The 24,065-nt window shown below is 50.2% G+C and overlaps 2 protein-coding genes across 2 annotated transcripts in view; one reads left to right on the top strand and one right to left on the bottom strand.

Moving 5' to 3' along the window:
• The window catches only part of NEK5 (NIMA related kinase 5), a 48,829-nt gene extending 36,990 nt beyond the window's left edge, over nucleotides 1-11,839 (top strand). The window contains 6 exon segments of the mRNA XM_045839211.1: nucleotides 1,130-1,266; nucleotides 4,626-4,741; nucleotides 5,786-5,923; nucleotides 7,530-7,674; nucleotides 11,366-11,505; nucleotides 11,508-11,839. Of these exon segments, the coding sequence (XP_045695167.1) occupies nucleotides 1,130-1,266; nucleotides 4,626-4,741; nucleotides 5,786-5,923; nucleotides 7,530-7,674; nucleotides 11,366-11,505; nucleotides 11,508-11,839 (1,008 nt within the window).
• A 1-nt stretch (nucleotide 11,840) lies between these two features.
• ALG11 (ALG11 alpha-1,2-mannosyltransferase) lies at nucleotides 11,841-23,832 on the bottom strand. Its single transcript, XM_045839212.1, has 4 exons — nucleotides 23,778-23,832; nucleotides 20,519-20,737; nucleotides 16,593-17,524; nucleotides 11,841-14,062 (listed from the first exon to the last, which is right to left on the bottom strand). Exons 1-4 carry the CDS (start codon nucleotides 23,813-23,815, stop codon nucleotides 13,791-13,793), a joined length of 1,461 nt encoding a protein of 486 aa, XP_045695168.1. The 5' UTR covers nucleotides 23,816-23,832; the 3' UTR covers nucleotides 11,841-13,790.
• Nucleotides 23,833-24,065: the final 233 nt, after the last annotated feature.

Here is a 24,065-nt window from a genome sequence, read left to right as displayed (position 1 = left end):
GGCCCCCCCCCATCAGCGCCCCCACCAGAGTGGAGCGGCCTTGACAGTCGAGCAACCTACACAGACACGCCATCATCACCAACGTCCGTAACTGACATTAGGGTCCCCGCTTGGCGTCCGATGTCCTGTGGGTGTGGACGAAGGCGTCATGGCGTGTTCGGCCACCATCACAGCATCATCCCGACTGGTTTCACTGCCCCAACAGCCCTGCGGGCTGCACCCGTCTCTTAGATCCCTGCTAGCGTTTCGCGGCGCGAGACTTCGTTAGGCTGCTGACGATGAGCGCAGCCCTCCCCTTCACCGTGTGGCCGCTCAGTGTCCAGAGCTGGGAGGGCCAGAGGGGCCAGAGACAGGGACTGGTTCTGGGCTGCCACCTGAGGGGGGACCCACCTTGGTGTGCCCATAAAGCGAGGTACCAACGCTGGCCTGCGAGGATCAACGAATAGAGTCCGAAAGGTTCTGTCCCCCTGGGCGTCTGTCCTCTATTACTCGGTGCTTGGACGGGCTTGGAACACGGGCCAATCGGGTGTGGACGGTGGAGTGTCAGGAGCAGTTGCAGGGACAGTGTGGGGAATGTGGTGTCTGTAAAACGGGGCACAGAGATGACAGCCGTGAGGGTTCTGTCAGAGGAACTGCAGTGACATCTCGCTGATGGTAGGAAGCGTGGGCCAAAGTCAGTTACCGTGTGATCGCTGCCGGTCGCTGCTGACGAGGGAAAGCGAGGAAAGCATTCCTGTTTCTGTCTTGTTCCAGCACAGTGCCACTCTCAAAACTCTACCGACTCATTCGCTTCATATGCAGGGTCCAGCAGAAGCAACACCTGCAAGAATGTGGTTGGTAGGGCGGTAATATGGGTGTCACAATTTATAGTTTGCATTTGAACATTTCACTTAAAATGTCCTATGGTGTGTTGAGTATGATGGTGTTATGTCACAGAATCGCCTGCTTATGGTTTTATAATACAAGACTTTGTCATAAAAAGCAGGGGCCTTATTTGTGCTGGACCTGTAGCTATGCTGAATACCTGCCCTGTGTCTTGATCAATGTTATTACCGGGAACACAGTGTTTTGTTTTGCTTTGTTTTCAAAACATGGCTTATTTCTCTTGCAACACTACGGAACTATTCAGGGCGTGGCGGTACTGAATGAAACGTTGACCTTTGAGGACAGCGTGAAGTTGAGGGAAAACAGCTGTACGAAGGAACGTGGGGATGACCCAGAGGAAGCGTCTGGAAAGCACGGCCGCTCAGACGCAGGTACGTGCACCTTGGGAGCTGGGGGCGGGAAGGACCTGTTCCACCAGCCGTCCATCTCCAGCTCTCCCCTGCGGCTCCTCCGCCGGCCCCTGACCCCCTTGCTCGCCCCGGCTGGCTGCGCCGCCTCCGCCCACCCCCACGGGCCCCACGCTCACTCCCTGCAGCTCAGCCCACCTTCCTCGCTCCATCCGTACCCTCTGTGGGCGGTTTCGCCTGCCCCTCAGCTCCAGGTCTCCCAACCAGCGGGGCCACGTGTGTCCATTTTTCTTGTTTTCTGCTGGGAATGTCCCCGGACGAGTCCCGCTAGCATCTCAAACTCAGCAGGGGTGCAACCGAACTTCGGAGCCCTTCCTCCTCAGTGATGCTCTCTCTACTTTGGGTGACACTGGCCCCAGGCAGACTGTGCCCGCTGCTCAGGGGGGTTTCCATGCTGTGACACCTCTGGAGTCTCCTTCCTCCGCCCCACTCCCTCTGTTGCTGGTTCAGGGCCCGTCATCTCTGCGCGGGGTGGGGGTAGAAAATGCAGGGGCTTTGGACACCCGTGGGAGCTGGAATCCCAGCTGACACCGCCACATTCTGCCTGTGTGGCCTCTCACGAGTCCCTTAAGCCCTTGCATTTCCCTGTCCTCCTAGGACCAGGGGGTGATGGATGACACCTGCCACAGGCTTCCTGCGAGGACTGAAGCGACACCTGGTGTACGAAGCACCTGGCACGTGCTACATGCTGGATGCACGCTAGTCCCTCTCTTCCCCTCGCTGACCATGTGTCCTTCTTGTCTCTAGCATTTCCCTTTCATTCTCTTAAGTGACTGCTCGTTATCTTATCCTATTATGCCCCTGCTGGAAAAAAACGTTTTCAGTTTCCATAATGCCTGGAGATACAGTCCGCTCCACGCAGTGTCGCGTTTGACGCCGAGTGGCCCGGTCCTGTGGCGACCACCTTTCCCACCCCAGCCACCCTCTTCCCTTCTCAGACGATGGGATCCATCCACAGCGTTGTGTGTGCGTGTGCACCTGGCTCAGTTCACCTTCCGCTGCCTCCGGAAAAATTTTTATTCAATTCGGCAGGCATCGTATTGATGATCTCTCTCGGGCCACAGGCCGTGCGAGATGGTAGGGACTCTCAAAGATGAGTGAGACCTCAGAGTCACAGAGGCGTCGCAAGCCAAAGGAAGGAGGTGCAACACATGTGTCCCGAGTCCAAAACATGAAAAAACTCACTGGGGTGCAAGCTGGCTGGAGACTCGGAAAGGTGCCGCTTTCATAAAGCTTGGGGCATGCCGCAGAGCCCGGGCTTCCCCTTTCGTGATGACCTTCAGTTCAAGGGCATTAGCCCCTGTTTGTTGGGGAGAAAGATCACGCTGGCCGCCGTGGGCAGGATGGCGTGGAGGGGCGGGCCTGAATGAAGGCCGGGGAGGAGTCCAGGAGGGAAGCGACAGGCACACAGGCCGGAGCAGGGCCGAGAGAACAGAAGTGGCGTGTGAACAGCCGGGTGGGGGCTTGAGGGTGGGGAGAGGGTCCAGGATCCTCCCAGTTTTCTAGTTCAGGTCAAGGAAGCCGTCACCAACCAAACAGGCATGCACAGAGACGTTGCCAGTTTGGTTCCTGACCGCCACCATCAATATTTCGGCAAAGCGAGTCACAAGAACTGTTTGGTTTCTCAGTGAACATAAAACTTATGTTTACACTGTACTGTAATTTTTAAGTGTGCAATAGCATTATTCCTGAAAAAAATGTACATACCTTAATTTGAAAATACTTTATGGCTAAAGAGTGCCAACCGTCCTCCAAGCCTTCAGCAAGTTGTGGTCTTTTTGCTGGTGGGGGGGTCTTGCACGATGTTAGAGCCGCTGACTGATCCCAGAGGTGGCTGCTGACGTTTGGGGTGGCCGTGGCAATTTCTTAAAAATAAGACAACAATGAAATTGGCCACATGGGTTGACTCTCCTTTCGCAAACGGTTCTCTGTAACATGCGATGCCGTTTGGTAGCGTTTTACCAGCGGTAGAACAAAATCAGAGTCCGCCCTCTCAGCCCCTGCCGCTGCTTCATCAGCTCAGGAGAAAAACGAGAGGTAAGCCTTTTTTTTCCCCCTAGGACAGGGGAGGACTAGCCCTTCAAATATATATATAGGGGGAAACAATCACAGAATAAATTAGTCATAGGTTCAACTGTACCAATGAACAGTTTTGGTGGAGCAAACAGTACTGGCTACTACAACTGTCACGTTTGATGGTTTATCCAGTGTCAATAATCATAAATGTCCACAGAAAAGTAGCTGCCAATGAGCTCGTTATAGTGTATAATAGTGAAAAAGTTTTAGCAACCTAAAAACCCAGCAAAAAAAATTAGTTATTACATGTGAGAGAAAACTGTGTTTGCTTTCAAATGGCTGTATAGAAGAATACTTAAATAACCTGGATAGGATGTGTTGCTAATGGAAAAAAGCAAGTTGTGAAAAGGTGTGTGGGAGGTGGCCCATTTTTTGTTTCAAAACAAAGCAAGAACTACAGGCAGGGGGGAAATTTGGAACTTTTTGACAGTGGGATTATGGGCAATTTACATTTTCTTCTATGTATTTGACTTTTAAATTTCCCATAATCTAATATTTGGATAAATAAGAAGATGTTTTAGAAATGGAGATAATGGACCAGATGCATTTGCATGGAAACTGACTCAAGTAAAAAAAGTTCTCAGAAATGCTTTAAGGAATGCCCCTTTGTTCACTAATATTTCTTTAACATTTAGATACATTGGCTAGTCACTCAACTGTTATTAATAAAAGTGAAGCCATTTTAAACCTGTTTATATAACTTCTGTCTTAGAAGTAGGACCGATGACTTAGTCCAGGCCGCCATAGCAGAACACTGTTAACCGGAGGGCTGGCGAAGCACGTTTATTTCCCAGTCCCGGGGGCGGAAGGCTGAGAGCGTGGGGCTGGTGGGCCTGAAGACTGGTGAGGGCCGGATTCCGTCTCTTTGCTGTGACTACACGTGCCATAAAAGCCGAGGGAGCTCTCTGGGGTCTCTTTCTGAAGGGTCCTTAAGGGCTGTGCGTAAGGGCTCCGCCCTCAAGACCCAGTGGCCTCCCACAGGCCCCTCCTCCCGACCCCTCACTCTGAGCATCAGGTTTCCGCTTACAGATCTGGGGCCAGGGGTGGAGACACAGACATTCAGCCCACATGCGAAAGGCAGGGGTGGCCTCTCCGTTTCTGGAGGGCCAGCTGATGGACTGCCTCCAGGTTTCCTAAGAGCTCTTCATTGCCGTTAGTCACACTTTGGCTGCTTTTTGACTCATGAGCTGTTTGCTTCTCCCCAGCGCCCTTCCTGCAGATGGCTGCTGCTGCTGCTGCTGCTGCTGCTGATGATGATGATGCTGCTGCTGCCATAGAAAGCAGGAGCCGGTGGGCTGCTGGAGCCCCTCAGACTCTGCTGCAGATGATGGCGGCAGCCGACCTCACCTCCCTCGGCGGCACCATGCCTGAGGGTGAGTGAATTTGCACCCGTCACCACACATCCCAAGGCCCCACGTGCCGCCAGGGCTCGCTCAGGACACCCCTATAGGTTTGGCATCAAACACCTTCCAGAGGTGTTGTTTTGGTCCCGCCCCTTCCTCTGGAGAACTTTTCCTGCTGAGCATCCTACATCACTGCCCACCTACCCGAGCTGCGAGCATGTGAAGGAGGGAAGGCCCAGCGTCTCTCCTTCCTCCCAGCGAGAGGGAACACGCCGGAAAGAGCGGTCCACCGGATCTGCCCTCAGATGCAGCCCAGTAACTTCGTTACCATTGCGTGGAGGGTTGGTTCTTTGAATCAATACAATCAGAATTAAAATAATAGCTATCCCACAAGAAGTAGAGAGGTAACAGCGCCAAGATAACATTTAAAATTGCTTGGCAAACCAGCGTGCTGTTTAGATGTTAGGAGCATGTCGTGTGTGATGAAAGTTTCAGTCTGAATTCCTTTGTTTGCCTGTGAGCTCCGGCGTGGTCTTCCCTAAGGAGAGGGTAAGAGCAACATCCAGGTGCCCCCTTCATGGCTGGTACAGATTTTTATTACTTATTTCCACATTCCTCTTGATGACATGGGGCCAGGGGAGACCTAAAATGTATGACTGTGTTATACATTGAAGCATGTGAGTGTATCACTGAAATTAGTAATTATAAATGTATGAACCGACACTACTACAAAATGCTGGATTCCTCAAAGTGGTAAGAAAGCCATGCAAATGTATCGTAGTACAACTTAATCCGTTCTAAGTCAAAGAGCCAATGAAAGAGGAAGCCTAATTCAGAGTCAGCAAATAGAACAGAAACGGTAACACACCCAAAGAGCCAGTTAACAGCGAAAGGAAACTCTCCGACCCACCAGCTGCGTGACAACAGGTCACTAAGCTTTCCTCTCTCCCCATTTTCTCACTAATGAAAGGGGCGGTGGGATGAGGTCACCTCCGAGATGCTAACACTCTGTGATTTTATGAAAACTCAAACGGAGAAGGGTTTTGATTTGCAACAACACCGTCTCCTCTTCAGACGGCCGAGCGCGGGTGAGCGACGGCGGTCCGGATGGTCGGAAGCAGTGGCGGCGCGAAGCTCCGGGAACTCTGCTGAGCGTCTGGGCGGCAGCCCAGCTAACGGGCAGCTCGTTTTCTGCCAGCGAAGGAGCATCTGGTATGTAGTTCATTGTCAAGGACATAACCCATCCCCCGGGGAAGTCTGATGCGCTGGAGGGGGCAGAGACGCCAGCCGGACGGTGACTGAGGCCGGGGAGTGCTTCCAGGTGACAGGGCGGCACAGAGCCGACGACAGAAGCGTTGTGCGAGGGTCACCTGACTATTAAGGGCGGGTGGGTCTGCCAGCTTGTGAAGCCCGAATCTTTGACAATCTCTGTGACACCTGCAGGAAAGCTGAGTCATATAAACAATGTTCAAGGTTTAACTAAGACAAAAAGGGCATTGCAGGGCGGGGGGCGGGGGGTGACGCCTTGTGGGCATACACAGGCCCGTGCTAGAGACGGGGAAGACATGGTGTAACACCGCAGTGTTAACTTAAAACCTAAAGGGGTAAATCTTGGTACTTTTTACCATAATAAACACACACACACACACAGGGCGTCAATGACTTAAGAAGTAATTCAAAATTCTTTGATTGTGTCACTAATTGTGTTACTGCGGTCTCTCTGAGTCAGGATGTATAAAGGTTTCACTAGTATGTAAAAAAATAAGTAATTCGGAGGAGTAAGACTCTGAACGTGAGGAATTTTAGTTACACCTTATCCAATGTGTTTCACTTATATTTTCCTTTTTATGAGTATGCAAAAGTGATCTAAGATGAAAAAAATATAGGCTCAGGAAGGACTAAAAGAGTGGCTATAATTTACATTTGTAAAAGGTACACTGTGCCCTGGCTAGCATAGCTCAGTGGATTGAGCACGGGCTGCGAACCAAAGCGTCACAGGTTCGATTCCCAGTCAGGGTACATGCCTGGGTTGCAGGCCACAGCCCCCAGCAACCGCACATTGATGTTTCTCTCTCTCTCTCTCTCTGTCTCCCTCCCTTCCCTCTCTAAAAATAAATAAATAAAATCTTAAAAAAACGGTAAACTGTAAGGGTAAGAAAACACTGTCATTCTATTGGGAACATTTTCTTTGCTGTTGGTGTGTGAAACAAAAGCACATCTTACAATGAGTGGACGCTCGGAGTTGTGGAGGGGAGGCTGCAGTGCCGTAAAGAAACAAAACGTCGTACCGTATCTTTAGTCTGGCCTTTTTTCCAAGGGCAAACACATCGCATTTTAAATAACAGCAATAAATCCACCCCCTGCCATCAAAAAAAGATAATGTTGTGTGTGCTTTGAGTTTTCCTCACAGACATTTAAAAAATTAAGACGAACAATGAGCTAGATACTCATTTTAAAGAAACAGTGAAGAATAGGGTGGTCCAATAAATGCCAATTCTTAAGTTTTTGCAACACGAGATTAAAATGCATGTAATTTTTTTGTACAAAGCATCTGCTCCCCAAGTGGGAGTGGGTATTTTGGGTCTTGGTCACCGGTCTTTATTTTGTTCCCTCCTTCTCAGCTCTCGTGTTGCCCGCCAGCTTCCGCACGAAGCTGAAAATAGTTGGGGTGTCAGGTGTCATCTGTCTGACTTGTTTTCAAACCAAGTTTCAGAGGCTTTGCCAGTGTGGTTGGAGTTCCCGCTAGGATTCCTGGCACCTAGCCCTCACCGGGGACAGAGGCCAGGATGCTTCAGGCTCTCTCTCCGTTCTTCAGCAGCAGGGACATCGGGACAACGGCGTCCTGAAGAAAATGCACAGAAGGTGGAAATGGCAGCCGGCCTTGAAGTAGACGGGGACCAGCTGGAACCGAGATCTGATGATGATGATGATGATGATGATGATGATGATGATGATGATGATACGTGAGTAGGTCACATCTAGATGCCTATGTGATGGGAGAGAGTTCACATGCTGTTCGAACGACAGCTGCGGAGACCCAGCTAAGGCGCTCAGGTGCTACCGCCTGTGTGCGGCTCTGTCTCTGGGCTCTCCGCTGGTTTCCATGGCGTTGACCTCTATCTCCACGTCAAGGTTCCGTTTTAATTCCCGTGGCCGCATCAGACCTTTTGCTATCTGGCAGGACCAGTCCCCCACCGTCTTCTAGTCCCCAATCTTTCTCTTTAAACTTCTCAGCCACTGTTGCCTTTTACTCAACACACACATCTTGGCGTTCTCTTGTAAAGTGTCCCGAAAAATCAGGTTGGCATTTTGACGACCATGTCATTGCATTTGGTCATTTATGGGAAATGACATCTTTGTGATTATACATCTTAACAGCCGTGAAGACAGCATAGCTCGCCATCTATTCTGTCTTTTTAAATCTTCTTTGGTATTTTGGTTGTTTTTTTCTTCATGGTATAGACTTAATTTTTGTTGTGGTGGTTGCCATTATGAATCAGTCATTTCCCTCCTCCTGTGTTTCCAGTTTGGCTCCTGCCAGTGTGGGGGACACTGTTGGTGTCGTGCCCCATGACCATACTGAATTCTCTCATCGTTTCTAAAATTTGGAGTCCTTTGAGTTTTTGCTATTTTATTATACTTTATATTTTTAAAGATTTTATTTATTTATTTTTAGAGAGGGAAGGGAGGGAGAAAGAGAGAGAAACATCAATGTGCGGTTGCTGGGGGCCGTGGCCTGCAACCCAGGCATGTGCCCTGACTGACTGGGAATCGAACCTGCGATGCTTTGGTTCACAGCCTGAGCTCAATCCACTGAACTACGCCAGCCATGGCTTTTATACTTTATTTTTTAAAGTAGGTGAAATATGCATGTGGTTCCAAATGCAGAAGGCAGACTCTTTCCGTCGCTTCATGCTGTCGCTACCTCAGCCGCACACCTGCTCATCCCAGAGCCCCCACTTGAGTCCCTGTGTGCACACGTCTCCTGAGGAATCCCATTAAGATGCAAGCAGCTAGTCCTACCTTGCAGAGGTGTGCATTCTTTTTCTTTGTTTACAGAAACAGTTTCATAGTGTACGTAACATTGCAAAACTTCCTTCTTTGCCCCAAGGAGTGAGTCTTGAATGCATATTATCATACACAAATAGTTGGGTCCATAGAGATAGCTGAAATTCCCAGAACAGCAAAGTATCAGGTCAAGAGTATGTGCTTTTGAGATTAGATGTTGTCAAACTGCCATTCACAGAGGCTGCACCCACCAGCGCTTCCCCTGACAGTGTTTGGAAGTGCCTGTTCCCCACCCATTTTCTTATTGTTACTGGACTTATGGCTCACAAATAATAGGCAAAAAAATGACATTTCAGCTTAGTTTTAATTAGCTTTCCTTTTAGGAATGAGGTTATCTTCCCATATGCTTAATACCCATCCTGAGTTCCTCCCGGGGGAGCCATTTATTATTACATAGCCTTAGCCACTTAAAAATTGTAGGCCATTAACATTGTATCGATTTGGGGAACTTTTGTATTTTAGAGAAATTAGTCTTTTATCTGTAATATGATTCAAAAATATGTTTCCCAATTTTTTGTTTGCTTTTTGATTTTATGTACAGTGGCTTATGAAAGTAGGAGTTTATTTTTATTCTTCGACGCCCCCACGATACAAGATGTGTACACCACACTGTGTACCTACCACTGAAAGTGAAGCCATCCTCCATTATGCCCCCCAACCCCTTTCCTCCGGAAACCACCGCACTGCTGTCTGTGTCCACAAGTTTCAGTTTTATAACGCACAGATGAGTAAAATCATATGGTTCTTAGTTTCTGACTTGTCTCACTCAGCGTACTATTCTCAAGGTCCATCCGTGTTGTCACAGACGGCAGCATTGTGTCGTTTCTTATGGCTGAGTAGCATCCCACTGTGTAGGTGCACCACAGCTTCTTTATCCAGGCCTCCATCGAGGGCACTTTGGTTGTCTCGGCCAACGTGCATAACGCCGCAGTGCACATAGGGGTGCATCATTGTTCACTGTGCAAAGGAACATGGAAAACGGGAAGATCTTGTGTGACCACACACCTCAGTAAAGATAGTTAACACACAAACAGAAGCTGTAATTCGTGGTCCATCCCACATTTGTGATCTCCAGTGTTAGTGGGGGCCTCTGAGCCCTACACATGCTCCCCCACCCCCACCCCTCTCGCTGTGATCATGTGACTGTGCCTCCAGCTTCACAGAGACAGGGTGGGGCTTGCGGGTGGAATCGTCTCAGTTGCCTGGTTGCATGACTTCTCTGTGTCCATGTGAGTCCTTGTCTCCTTCTCTCTCCCTGTCTCCCTTCTTAGAAGAAAAGCTGTCCCCGTTTCTGTCAGAAGCCCATCCTTGCACAGATGCTCAAATCCTAGCCTCTCTCTATGAACCTTCCCCTGTGTTCTCAATGTCTGTGGCCTCCTTTCTCTCGGCATATAAACATGCCCAAATCTCTCTCATCCTGAAAAACACCATAAAAAAAAAAGAAAGAAACACAACAAAAGCCAACAACCCAGCAACAACAACAAACCATGGCCCCCACCTCCTGGAAAGAGCACTGCTCTCAGAGCCAGCTCCCCCTCCTCCCAGGAGCTGAAGTTCACTGGTACCACTTCCTTACCTCTCACGCCTTCCTCCGGGCCTCCTGCCGCATAGCACTCTGCACTCTCACGCAAGGCCCTTTAGCATCCTGAAACCGCCAGGTCCGATCCTCGCCGTGCGGCCCTCACCCCGCTGGCGGCCCCCTCTTCCTGCACGTGTCCTGCTCCCTGGGATTCCCTGGGCCTCCGTGATGAACCTTCTTGGCTCTCACCCGCTCTTCCTCAGCCTTGTTCACGTGCGTCTTCCCCGAGTGGTCTTGCCGATGGCTTTCTCCGGCTCTAGCCTTCCTCCCTTCTCGAAGCATCCGTGTTGCAGCCGTGCACACAATTCCAACTCCTACCCCCACGAATCAGTAGCTGTAGACCTTGGGAACGTGCTTTCCTCTCTCTGAGCCCAGATTCCGTATCAATTGCTGGTGATAACGCCCGCCTCCAGTTTGGCTCGTGTGAGAGGAGACAGTTGGTGGCGGGCGCTCTGGGTCAGTGACTGGCAGGTGGTGAGGGCTCACTCGGCGGCATGTTTTCTTCTATGTCCTCTTCTCGCTTCTCTTTTTACACGTAAGAATAGTGGGTATTAATAAATACATTGTCATGAAGGTTGCTGAACGCAAGACCAGCTGAACAGAGGGCTGATTCTCCTAACGTTGGTTGTCTTCCCTAGAAAAACCACACTGGTATGATCAGTAATTTGTTACCTGGGTGAACAATGTAACTTTCAGTCCTGGCTGGCATAGCTCAGTGGATTGAGCGCGGGCTGCGAACCAAAGTGTCGCAGGTTCAATTCCCAGTCAGGGCACATACCTGGGTTGCAGGCCACGGCCCCCAGCAACTGCACATTGATGTTTCTCTCTCTCTCTCTTTCTCCCTCCCTTCCCTCTGTAAAAATAAATAAATAAAATCTTTTAAAAAATGTAACTTTCATATTGCTCAGGTGCGGGTGGGGCATGAGAAGGGAAACTCATTTTCCTATGTATTATTCTTCAGTGTTATGGTATGATGAGACTGATTTTTACTGAGTTTATTATTTCAGAAATTTTGAGGAATCCGAAGACGAGTTGAGAAATGCAGTAGTAGAATCCCTGGAGAAACTCAGCGCTTCCGAAGAGGAGGACAAAAAGGAGGCGGCTTCCAGCTTCTCTACGGACACTGCAAACTTGGGCCAGAGAGGCGGAGCGTGCAGGAATGCGCAGAGCTAAAGGGAGGTGTGGAGACCGTTCCTACTTTATCTAACAGGAAAATTTTTATTGTTGATGGAGACCAAGGAACATCAACCACCAGTCAAAATATGCAAGTGCGATTAGTGTGGTTTTTTTTTAAGCCATACATTAGTATCTTGCCAACATACGAAACATTAAAACCCATAGAGAATTTTTGTGAGTTTATTCGAGCCAAACTGACAACAGTTGCCGGGAAGCAGTATCTCAACAAACTGAGAAATGCCCTGGGGAATGAACGGCAGTTTAGCACCTTATTTTATACTTTACACTCAAAGCAGGAAGTGTAGAGGGCTTACAAGAAATCCATTGGTGGTGGATTAGGGAGGCGGGAGAAAGCCAAGGTGCATTGGGGGGAACCTCTGGGATTGGATAAAAAGTAAAATGATAGACACTTCCACACAGATGGGCACGGGGGAGTTAACAGTCAATAATGAACACGGTAACAGTATCAGTGAGATGTGTGGTCTCCCCCTGGCTCTGTGCCTGTGCTTGGGAGGGTCTGGAGAGGGGAAATCTGACATCCCAAAGGTATGTTATCGTAGATGCAACGACACAATCGACGGGCTCAGTTAAGGTAAAGATTGACCTCCGTTAGGGGAAACACACCAGCCTAGGAGGCGATTACCTGCCGTGGACCGCTTTTTGTTAGAAAGTTTGAGCTCAGACCATTTAGGTCTCGGAGTCTGTAAGGCGCCGTGCAGGCCTCCCCTGACTGGGCAGGTTCCGCGTGCGGCCCCTTTTCGCCCACAGACCTTTTTTGTCCGTACAGTGTCTGTTCGGGTACAGGTCCTAAGTTCTTGTTTATTCTAAGGCTTTTCCAGTAACCCAAAGGACTTCCTACTTTCCCTCTCTAAATGTAGACAATAGAACTAATTCTGGGCGTTGAAAGTATTGCTTTCACTTTAAAATTTAAGACACTCTTCAGGTAACGTGTGTCACGAAGAGCAGCGTGCCTCCCCCTCCAAACGTGAGCATGTGATGTCACACGCACAGGGGAACTCACGTTGCAGATGGAATTCAGCTGGCCTTCAAACAGGGGGCTCAGCTTGGATTGCCCAGGTGGGCCCAATGGAAGGGGGGGAAGGCAGGAGACAGGGAGTGGCCTGGTGCTGCTGGCTTTGGAGGCCGAGGAGAGGCCCGGGGCCTGCCAGAGAAAGCAGGCGCCTTCAATCAAAGGGACTTCTGTCATCTCCAAAGTACTTCACCTCCTCGCCATGTGGCACCAGGACTTGAAAAGGCAGCGAGCACGGGCACCGCCGTGTCCAGGCTGTGGGTGAGGCCCAGGAGGAGGAGGAGGGAACAGCTTTGCCGTCAGAAGATGGGAGGTTTGTGAAGACGAAGCCGAGGTCAGGCCGCGGCAGTCTAACTGCTCGTCCTGCGCCCTCTTCAAAACGCCCCCTGGTGGTCTTGGAATGCGCGAGGCTGCGCCCAGGGGCCGTGCACTTGGGTCTGCACATCCCGTCGTCTCGCCATCAGAAAAACAGCCACTGGTGATGCTCTCGCTCAGACTCCTGAAGGACGTCGTAAAGCTGACTCCCGGCCCCTGCAGGGCGGAAATGCCCAGGGGCAATGAGGGGCCCAGACCCCTGGGCCCGGCGCCTGGAACGAACACCAGTTCTGGGGAAGCTCCCGGCAGCACCTTGGGCTCCGGCTGCTGCCCTGCACACCCGCGGAGCAGTCGCAGTCGGCTCGCCTTTCGACTGAAACGCGATTGGGCCTGCCTAGAGAACCCTGTTCCTTGTAAGAAACTCACTGGATGCACTCAAAGAGGTCCTCTACAATACTGTTCAAAATGTGGATGGACCAGAATCTTCCGAAATGTTTCAGAAATGTCAGAACAGCTCTAAAGTACTAATCACTGATCGGTCCTCCATTTTTCTTTCAACATTTCCTTTTTCCTAAAAGGAAATTCTCTTTCCTGGTTACTAGGGAAGAGTGGTTGGACACGTGAGACCTGAAAAATATGGATTCTACCAAAATTAAGAGTATCTATTTTTATCCCTTTAAAATACATATTTTTCAGATTTTGAGACTAAGCACGGATCTAAAATTTTTACACTTAAACATACAAGGTTACCTTTTCCATTTAGGTAATTTTGCTTTTTGTCCTTGAAATAAATACCTTGCCTCTATGTCTCAAGGGCATTATGCCCAGGCCGACTTTATCACGAGATGGAATGAATTCAGAAATAAGCATTAACACATTATATGATGTATCTAGCTTGCACAGACGCGGCGTTACTTAAACAGCTTCTCCACGGACGCCAGGAACGCCACGTCGAACTCCTGGTCGGAGAACCTGCCCACGGAGGCGCGGGCGCTGCCCCGGATGCGGAGCCTCTCCTTCTCAGACATGGACAGGATGTGCGCCATGGTCTCGGCGTAGTCGTCCTCGCCTTCCGCCAGGAACCCCGTGACCGCCCCTCCGTGAGGGACGACGATGTCCAGCTTCGGGCCCCCCGAGTTGTGCGCGAGGATGATGGTGCCGGCCGCCATGCACTCCACGACGCCTGGGGAAGACACGAAACCACGCGGTCTGCTAAGTTTTGGACGTGTTCAAAAGAACAAGAATGGGCAGAGATCTCTAGAAATGTTAAGGGACTGATGAGAAATGTAATGAGCACGGTCTCTTCAACACTGGGGAAACCTCTGGGGAACGGACTTTTCTGCTGGTGTTGTATTTGAGTTCTTATTTGAAAACGAGGGATTACACCACAATGACCTGCTCAAGGCCGGACACCACTCCTGCATTCCTCAGGGACCTCAGTCCTTCGGTTTCACGGCCTCCCTCCAGGATTCTCCACCCCTCCCTCCCCTCTGGCCCCCTAAAGAGCGACGGTAACAAAACACAAGGGGCGTGCACTAACTCCCTCACTCTCCCCAGGTCCTGAGTCCTCCCCTGCTGCTGTCTCTTCTTCCCTCTCCCTTTCACTCGAACTTCTGAACAGCGTGGTCTGCGCAAACCCCACCGGCTCACCTGCGCTCAACCCACCCCAGTCCAACTCTTGCTCCCACGCCTCCACCAAACCGCCCTCGCCCAGGGCGCCGACCAGTGCCTCCTCCCTCTGGCCCAGCAACTCGGAGGCACGGGACCTTGCTGCCCTTCCTTCTCCGCAGACTCTCTCTTCCCTCGGCCTCCAGGGCACTGCACCGTGCCGGTGTTCCTCCCCTGTTTCTCCTCTGCCCCCCTGCCGGCCCCCCTCCTCTGCCCTCCTCTGAGTGGCTACCGTTCCCAGCAGTTCGCACCACGGCTGTGGGCCATCTTATCCACAGCCACGCGGGCTGCAGGACCTGCCTGGACGACAGCTGCTCCTCAGGGTGCGTTCCCAGATCAGGTCCCTCTCCCGTACTTCGGACTCATATAAACGAGTGCCCGCGGGAGGCACACCCGCACACGCCCCTCAGACCACGCACACTCTACACGCTCGGACCCTGGCGGCGCATCACCCGCCTCTCCCCAGGGCTCCCTCCCTAGTGGATGCACCGTTCACACAACCGTCCACGGTAACACCCGAGGCAGTTCCTTCTGACTGCTCTTCGCCCCTCACTTAAAGCAGCCCAGCAAGCAGCAATCCCGTTCAGTTCAGCCCTTGCTCAGCACTTTGTGGCGTGCTGCTCAGAGTGCCAGCGCCCACCACCCACCCTCCAGGCTGCTGCAGTGACACCCCCCCCACCCCCCCGCCGTCTTCCTGCCTTTCCAGCCTTGCCCTCCCTGCCCTCCTCACCCATCCATTCCCGGTACTGTAGCCACAGTGACGTTTAGGAAACAGAAAGCTTTTAAATCCAATACTCAAAATCTCTGCATCTTTTCCCACTGGATTAACATGGCCACGGGAGCTGGCTGCAGGTCACGTCTACACTGCCTCGGGGTTCCTCCATCGCCCTCCAGCCGCACTGAACTCTGGTCCTGGAACGTGCCTGCCAGTGCCCCCTTTCTGATGCCTGTCCCCATGGTGTGCCGGCCCTTTGCTGGCTGCCCTCCGCTCTTCTGCATGGCTAACCTCTCACTGCTGCTGAGGTCCCAGCCGAGTCACGCCATTTCCCGGGCCACGGCTGCCCGACCCCACGAGACCGTGCCAGGTGTTCCTGTGTGCGCTTCCACCTCACCCCGCACGGCACTCGGCCACGGCACAGCCAGGGGCTGTCTAATGCGTCTGTGCCGCTCACAGCCGGGGGCCCCTGACGCCACGGGCACTTCCCACTCGTCAGGCACTCCCGGCACCCAGCCAGTGCCCGCACGGTGGTGCTCCACACGCTCCGAGGAAGGACGCTCGGGAAATCAGCCTCCGCACAGAAAGTCTGCGCCTAGTTCTCGCCGCACGTCTGAGCGTGGGGCTGTGCTACTGACTAGGGATGGAAAAGGGTACGAGAGAAGTGGTAGCCTCAGCGTGGGAGCCTTCACTTTTGTTCGTGTATTTCCCCCAACACCTTGCAGTGTGAGGCACAAGCAGGCACTTGTGACAAGTTGAACCAAATTAGACACAAACCAGTACTTGATTTTACACCAAAATGCGGGCGTAACGGGAGGTCAGAGGAGAGAGAGCGATCAGTGCCAGGACATACAAGGCTACATTAGGGGCAGGGAGGCTGAAGCTGAGCACTCATGATGGGACCTGGCCGGAAGGACAGGAGAGGCCATTCCGGGACTGAGAACGGGGCTAATAAACACGGCAGAGAGCTCCGGCGAGAAGGCCACCCGAAGACAGCAGTGCTCAGTGTCTGATGCAGACAGACGCACTGAAGCTGCACCGAGATGCCCAGACCCGGGCCTCGCCCAGGGAGTCGCGCTGGGTCCCGCGGGGGGACGGGGCAGGGCGCAGGAAGCCGCCCCAGCTGCAGATGGGGGTGGGGGTGGGCGGGGAGAGGACCGTGGTGGCTGAGAGCAGGGGCTGCCTGGGCTGGAAAGGGGGCCTCTCCCTCTCTACCGTGTGACTGAACTTGGGCACATTCTCCACCTCTCTGTGTCTGAGCTTGTTTACAAGACAGCAAACCTGCCAGGATGTGCTCATTTTATCCAGACATGTTGGAGGACAGACTCACCAATCCCAAAATGCTCGTTCCACATGGTGTGCAGACCGATCGTTCCTTCGGCCAGGTAGTTCTTCAGCTCCTCAAACGGAATGTTTATTTTAAATTCCACCTCCCCCTGAACGCCCAGCTCCTCGCAAAGCCTTCTCAGCTGGTTCACCCTGAGCTCGTCGTCCTGGTTGCGGCAGCCTCCGATGAGGACGAGCTTAAGCGAAGGGGGGGCCTCGGCCTTCTTCCTGCCCAGCAATTTAGCAAAGGCTCTGATCTGCAAAGCGTGGTTCTTTTCGGGCCTGAACTGGCCCACGGACACCAGTACATGCCCCGGGGCCGCCCTCTTCTCCCGCAAGGGGATGTCCAGAAACGCCCGCACGTCGCAGGGCGGGTAAACGGTGTTCGTGCAGTGCCCGACCTTCCACAGCGAGAGGATGTGCTGCAGAGTCCAGGAGGAGTTGACCATGACCACGTCGCTGCAGGACCCCACGAGCCCGTACAGGAGGGCGAAGAAGCGGTAGTAGAGGAGCTTCCCCGCGCTGAGCACGGGGTTCCTGGCGATGAAGGCCGCGTTGTTAAACCCCGCGCTGCGGCTCTTCACCGCGGACAGCATGTCCGTGCTGATCGTGGGGTAGTGCACGTAGCTTCCCACGCGGCAGCCGCCCACGTACTTGAACAGGGGCAGCGTGAAGGCGTAGCCCATGGAGTCGATGTACACGTCGGGGACGCACTGCGTCAGCGCCTCCCAGCCCAGCAGCAGAGACCCCAGGCTCTGGAGCAGCAGCGTGAAGTGGGGGTACAGGGAGTCTTCCACGAGGTGGCGTCGCCTCAGGAAGACGAACGTCACCGGGAGACGCAGTCTGATGTTGAACCTTCTGGAGGCGCCCTCCAGTATCTGCTCACCGCTGACACCGACGTCGCCGGTGTAAACGACATACACGGCCGAGGGGTACCTAGGACAGAGGAGCCAGGGAGTTCACTGGTTTAGGTCGAAATCAAGCCACAAGTTGTAGGCGGTTTTTTCTCACAATCTTAGAAGCTTATTTTCAGACTAAAAAAAATGTTTCCCGCTGCTTTTCACTCATCGCGTTTGGACTACCGTCTTTCCAGCGAGACTTGTAGTTCTTGGCTGCCTCCCCCACTAAGCATTTCGCAGAGAGCAGACACAAACAAAACTGCTGATTTATAAACGAGACGTTTACGTTTTCAAGAATTAAAAAATACTTTGACAACTTTCTCAGTATAAAAATGGTAACAAAATACTAATAAAATACTCTAAACAAGAGTCACTAAAGATACCTTTACACAGGCCCGTGGACGCTAAAGCACTTCCCAGTGTTTTCTGGGAAAGGCAAGGAGGATCTAAAACCCAGATCGTGTGCCTGCGTCGCAATGAGACGTATAATAATAATGATGATGGGAATATGTAAAAGTGTACTCCGGTGACTTTTTAATGCTTCGGCCTCCCTCTTACTGTGTTTGTAATTATTCTTTACGTCACAAAACGTTAAATATCTAGTATCAGCTCCTAGATTCTGGGGATCCAAGGATGAGAGTCTCTATCCTCAAGGAGCTCAGTCCAGTCGAGAAAAGGCACATAAACTGCACAGCTGTGTGCTGTGTGTTGATGAGGAGCCACACAGTTCTGGGCAAGTCCAAAGGATGGGCATTGAACTGCTCCTCCCTAGCCCCCTCCCAGCTTCCAGAATGGCCCTTTGAAAATGTGAAGAGGAATGTCATTGCTGGTAGCGTAAGGATGGCCACAAAGTCTTTGATACTATTCCCATTCGCAGGTGGGTTCTAGGTCCCCTCCCTTGGAGCAACAGTGGGCTCTGCGACTGCTCCTGCCAACAAGATATGGCCCAGCTGCTCCAGTTCCTGGACCCCAGGCTATGCGGCTTCTATTCCACTCCAGGGCAGTCAGCTGTCATACAGGAAGCCCAACTATTCTGCGACTTCCGTGGTGTGTGCAAGCCCAAGGTGGTCACCCGGAGGAGAGGCTGCCAGGCGACAGATGCCCGACCGCCCCCAGCTGGTCCAGTCCTCTCGGCCCAGGAAGCAGATGTGAGGGGAAAGCCTCCTGCTGACTCCAGCCCCAGCTGCCATTTGTTGTGACTGTGACACAGGAGCACGAGGGACTCGAAACAGGTCCCATCGGGCCCCCCACTATGAGAAATAACAACAAATTCTGAAGGCATTACATGTTGGGGTGGCTTGTTATGCAGCAAGAGGTAATCAGAATATCACCTCTTTGCTTAACTCCCTGGGGGTGAAAAAGATGATCTGATCTGATCACAAATTCCTAACTGAGCAGGTCCTGGCGGGTTTTCAGTCCTGCCCCAGGCCTGCGTCTTATTTACTAAAAGGCTTATCTTTGCCTAAGACAAGCCCTGTCCACTGTGTCTGTACATCTGGGTCAATGCCTCTTGAAACACCTCTCTTCAGACACCGCCCTCTAAAGGGTGACCGTCCTCAAGAGGGCATACGGCCTTTCAAACTATCCTCACTCACAGGTACTTTGTTATTGTATTATCCTACTTTAATTTCTTACACAACGTTTCTCACCATCTGATACTTTTCTCCTCTGCTCATTATCTTGTCTCTCTCCAAGTCCCAGGTCTGCAACAGGGACTTGGTCTGTTTTGTTCCCCCTTTACTTTCTTATTTATTTATTTATTTTTAGAGAGGGAAGGGAGGGAGAAAGAGAGAGAAACATCAATGTGCAGTTGCTGGGGGCTGTGGTCTGCAACCCAAGCATGTACCCTGACTGGGAATCGAACCTGCGACACTTTGGTTCGCAGCCCACGCTCAATCCACTGAGCTACGCCAGCCAGGGGCCCCTTTACTTTTGATTCCTTTTGCAGCACCTGAAACCGAGTGGGTCCCCCCGAATACTGCTAGGTCGAGTGAAAAGCACACTGTAGCTTCTGCTGAGTCAGGAAAGACTTGTAGAAATTAACTGAAGAGAAAAAAATTATTTGAAGAAAAAAGGGAACGCCATACGACAAGGCAAGGAATCTGGAGAAAACGTGATGCGCCCAGTCGGTTTGCTGGAGCGCAGTGTGTGTGAAGGAGCAGAGAAGGTGAGAAACAACATGCTGCCAAAGCAAGATGAAAAAGCATCTTCTGTGTCATCCTCATCATCTGGATTTCTGTACCTTGTAGGTGAGTTAGGGAGGACAGGGGTTGCTGGGGAGTGTGTGTGCAAATCTAAAGCATTGCCACCGCCCTCAGGAGTTAGACAGTCTCGTCGGAGAGAACAAAGGTGCTCCACAGAGGTACGGGGATAGTGCAGATTAACGTAGGGAGGGCTTCAAGGAGGTGGGAATGGAGCTGGGATTTAAGAAAACTCTTTGGATTTAGGCACTTACGGAAGATGGAAGACGAGAGAAGAAGTACAGGGGTGGTGGCTGTCAGCCAGGATGTCCCAAGGACACAGAAATGTAGATGTACGGGAATCACCTGTGAAGGTTTGGAACTAAATGACGGGCACCTGCCAGGGAGCAGAATAACCATGGATGGGTGGACCATAGTTTTTCTCATACGATAAAACAATAATGGAACTTGCATTTTACTATGCCTTTTCTAAGAGGATATCTAAAGTCTATAAGGGAAAAATACTTTGGGGATGGGTGTGAGAAGGAAAAAGCCTAAAACATTAAATGATATATATATAACACCCTATTCTTTCTAAGATGGCAACATACTGAAGACTGCCCAACCGATAATGCTATCAGAACTAGAATCAAACAGATGCTTCGTCAAGGTTATTTCGGGGGTGCCACCACGGAGCAGAGTGCTCCATGGAACTTGCTGTTCAGTTAGAAAGGGAACTCCGGGCTATGAAAGTGGTACTAGAGAATGTGGTATTACAAACTCATTCTGGGTCCTGATTCTTTAAAAGACGACAGCAACATAACAAATCAGCTAAGAGGATGCATACCCACTTTTTCTGCAGGGCTCTTAGCGCGCACCACAGGACTCTCTCCCCGCCTCCGCCGGCGTTGCAGTAGGGATGGAAGAAGGCGACCACCACTTTTTGGCCAGTTGGTGCTGAGGTTTTCTTTCTCTGTAGCGCGACTCTGACTCTCCAAAGTGCAAAGATCAAACACAAGCATAAAGTTCCACATACGATTAGCCCAGGGAAGAATAATGAATAAAAAAACCTGAAACAAGAGGGAAAAGGTGGAACTTGATATAACGTCCATTAAACAAAAATAGGACTACAAAGTACATATCCACTTTATATATTACATATTAGTAACAGAGAAAATTTTTATAGCTTTCAAGTCTGCTAATGAAACACTCAATTATTAAAATTCTAATGTGACAAAATATCCAGTGATAAAAGTGTAAGTCCCCTTTAATTCCAATCTCCACAGTTAATGTTAACAATTTTATGTATTTTTCCTTTCTGATCAACAGTAAAAATCAAGGTTGAGCTACCTTTCCCCTAATTCAGCATATGTGTTAAAGGATTAATAGAAATTCAATCATTAATGTCAACATGACATTAGTACCAGCACCTGACCATCAAAGCGACAATAGGGGACGGCCCAAAATGTCTTCTTGAATGATTCATGTTCCATTAGTTAAAAGTCTGGGAAACAGTGCATCCCTTTTATTCTCTCACTTCACAACAAGTGGAACAATGTCTGAGGCGAGAGGAATGGAATTTAAATTTCTCCGTTTCTAGTCTGAGGTCTGCATTTGATCTGTCCACACGACCCTAAAGTCAGTGCCTTCCCTTACTTCCTGTGGATGAGCTGCCGAAGACCCACTGATGCTCCCCCACCCACGCACATTAGTGAACCCACTCCCACACTCCTGCCGGGAGGTCCTCTGTGACTGCCAGGTGGGCCGGGCGAGGCTCTGCAAAGACACGGACCCAGCCTCGCTCACCGCCACATCCCACAGTCTGGGCACAGATGTGGGTCGACTGACTGCAAAACTTTATTGCCTCCTCAGACGTCTCTTAAATTATGTCGAAATAATTTCTCATAATCTCTTTCTCTTAGGGTTGGTTTCCAACTTAGTGTTTATAATACCACGTCTACCCTTTATGAAGGAGTGGAGGGGCTTACAAGTTACAAAAACAATAAAATACTAAAATAGTAAAAAGCCAGGGGCCAGGGGAAATGCAGAGTCAGAGTGTGCTTCAGGGGGGCGGAGACAGGCTGGGGGGGAACAGACAGACATGCAGGCTCTCAGTCTGTCCGCGGTGCCGAGCAGGAGCCTGGGCTCGGGCTGCTCAGCGACCCAAGCAAATGTGGGTGTGTACTGTGTAGTCATGTAGTTTTCGTTGTCATGTGTAGAGAACACACAACTTTTTTTGGAAAATAAGTATCTTATTGGTCTTCAGGTTTGAAATAAATTTCTCGTGTGGGAGTTCCTTATTGTGATCAAGCCCTTCACTTGAAGAGGTATTTCACTTGTTAAAATGATGTGAACTCAGGATAACTTTATACTCAAAAATTACCGTGGGCCCCATATAGTTCTTGTTTAACATCAGGTTTTCCCAACTCTGATGCTGTAGACATTCTGGAGCAGATAATTCTTTGCTGTGGAGGCTGTCCTAAGCAGTAGAGGATGTTTAGCCATATCTCTGGCCTTGACCTCTTGGATGCCAGTGACACTCTGCCAATCAAAATCGCCTTCAGACACCGGTAAACGACCCCCAGGGGCAAAATTGCCCCTACTGAGAACCACTGGTTTACAATGATTATATCTAGCAATATTTAGCATATTAGAAATGAAAGCTGATGAATTACAAATACACATGAATTCATTAAAAAATGACAAACCCATTACTTGTTAACATTTTTATTTTAAAGAACCTTGTATTTTCCAAACCAAAAAAGAAAACTTACTAAGGACGTCACTGTTTACGTTTTGCAAATCAATTTGATGTCTGGCTTAACAGAAGACAGTGGCTTCTTGGATCTGCTTCTGCATTCAACCTGATATGTTGTTTTGTTCACGTATATGAAGAAAATACAGACTCACTCAGATATATAGAAAAGGGAGAATATTCTAATAGCCTTTTCAGAGAGTTGGGGGTATTTTTCTGTGATACTACACCAAATTAGAAAAAAGAGTCATTCACCCAGCAAACATTTATTTAGCCATCTTTATGTGCAAAACATTGAGTTAGGGATATTTCAAATGACAGGGAAGAATATGAAGGCTCTGAAAACAGACTTTCCCTTTCAAAATGTTTTCAAAAATCATTACAGAATTTGAAATACAAAAGGGACAAAAGTGAACAATACCTGAATTTTGGAGAGAATATGTAAATACTGCTATTCAGGATGCTATTTTGTTAATTATAAAATTTCAACTTGAACTAGAAGGGCAGGGCCAAAGTAGGTTTACAGGTGTGAGCAGGCAAAAACAGTTTCTTCTTATACTATCCCTGAGTAGTAATTACTGCATTATTTTTCATATGCACAACTGTAAACCTCCTTTTGCCCACCCTGTACGCAGGTGTTAAAAGAACTGGTTAGATAGAATAGACTAGACTAGGTCTTCCTGTTTTATTAGTGCAGGGCAAGACAAGTAAAATACCGCACCCGTTCAACAACAAACGTGGGGGAAAAGTCTAGGACTTTTCCAAATGTTAATAGTCGTTATCTCCAGGAGGGCAGCATTCCTGGCCAGTTTTCATTTTTGCTCATTTCCTAGTTTTTCTGTAAGAAACCATTCATTACTTATGTAATAACGATAAATGCAGTAGTATTTTATATGACTATTCTTACATTAATTAGAAATAAAGAGCAGTGGACGATCAAGAAGCAGGGGATTCAACAAAAACTTTGTATTTAAGTGACGTACGTTAGTGAGAAGGAAGATCCTTTTTCTTTACCAAAAAGACAGACATGACAGATTGGAAAATGAGGAACAGACAGGAATAATTTAACAGATTAATGGAGTGCAAACAAGGGAAAGAAAAAGTTGAAAAAGAGAGGGAAACTCAACCCCTTTGCCAGCAAAGGGGCAGGCGAAAAAAAGGCGGTAAACTGAGTCTTGGACCCAGCCGGCTCCAGTCCACCACGAAGACCCCAAAGTGAAAGAGCGCTCACTGGCCTTAAGAAAATAGGGTACATTCGTGACAAGGAAATCGCTTCCCCGCAAACTTCAATTGCGTAGACGGACAAGTACCACCGCAAGACAGAAACCTGTGAGCCCACACCACCGACTGCTCACCTGAGTAAGTCGCTCCAACCCCTTGCGGCGGCCGCCATCTTTAGCCGACCCCAGACTTCAGGAAGCGCTTCGCTATTTCGCTTTTCTATTGGCTACCGAGGAAGCGTGCGCTGTTTCCCCGCCTTCAAGAGGCCGACTCTACGTTTCAATTGGTTTACGATTGTAGCTTCCCACGGCCTTCCAGCCAATAGAATCGCTAGGGGTGTGGCCAAGTTTTCTGGCGTGTCTTGTGCGGGTTGCTCGGCCCATGGGCGGGGCTGTAGTGGGAGGTGGGATGGAGGGGGCGTG

Source organism: Phyllostomus hastatus, unplaced genomic scaffold, assembly GCF_019186645.2.
Source record: "Phyllostomus hastatus isolate PE091 unplaced genomic scaffold, TTU_PhHast_1.1 phas_contig_29, whole genome shotgun sequence".
NCBI lineage: Eukaryota > Metazoa > Chordata > Mammalia > Chiroptera > Phyllostomidae > Phyllostomus > Phyllostomus hastatus.
Note: the sequence above shows the minus strand (reverse complement) of the source record. Positions and strands in the feature narration are given on the sequence as shown.

Bases quoted from the DNA above. Each gene is read 5' to 3' on its own strand.
- ALG11 (XM_045839212.1), bottom strand. From the start codon at position 23,815: ATGGCGGCCGCCGCAAGGGGTTGGAGCGACTTACTCAG. The intron at 20,738-23,777 runs GTGAGCAGTCGG...CTCTTGTTTCAG, and splicing joins GGTTGGAGCGACTTACTCAG to GTTTTTTTATTCATTATTCT. The intron at 14,063-16,592 runs GTGAGTCTGTCC...TGTCTTCCCCAG, and splicing joins GAACGAGCATTTTGGGATTG to GCGTCGTGGAGTGCATGGCG.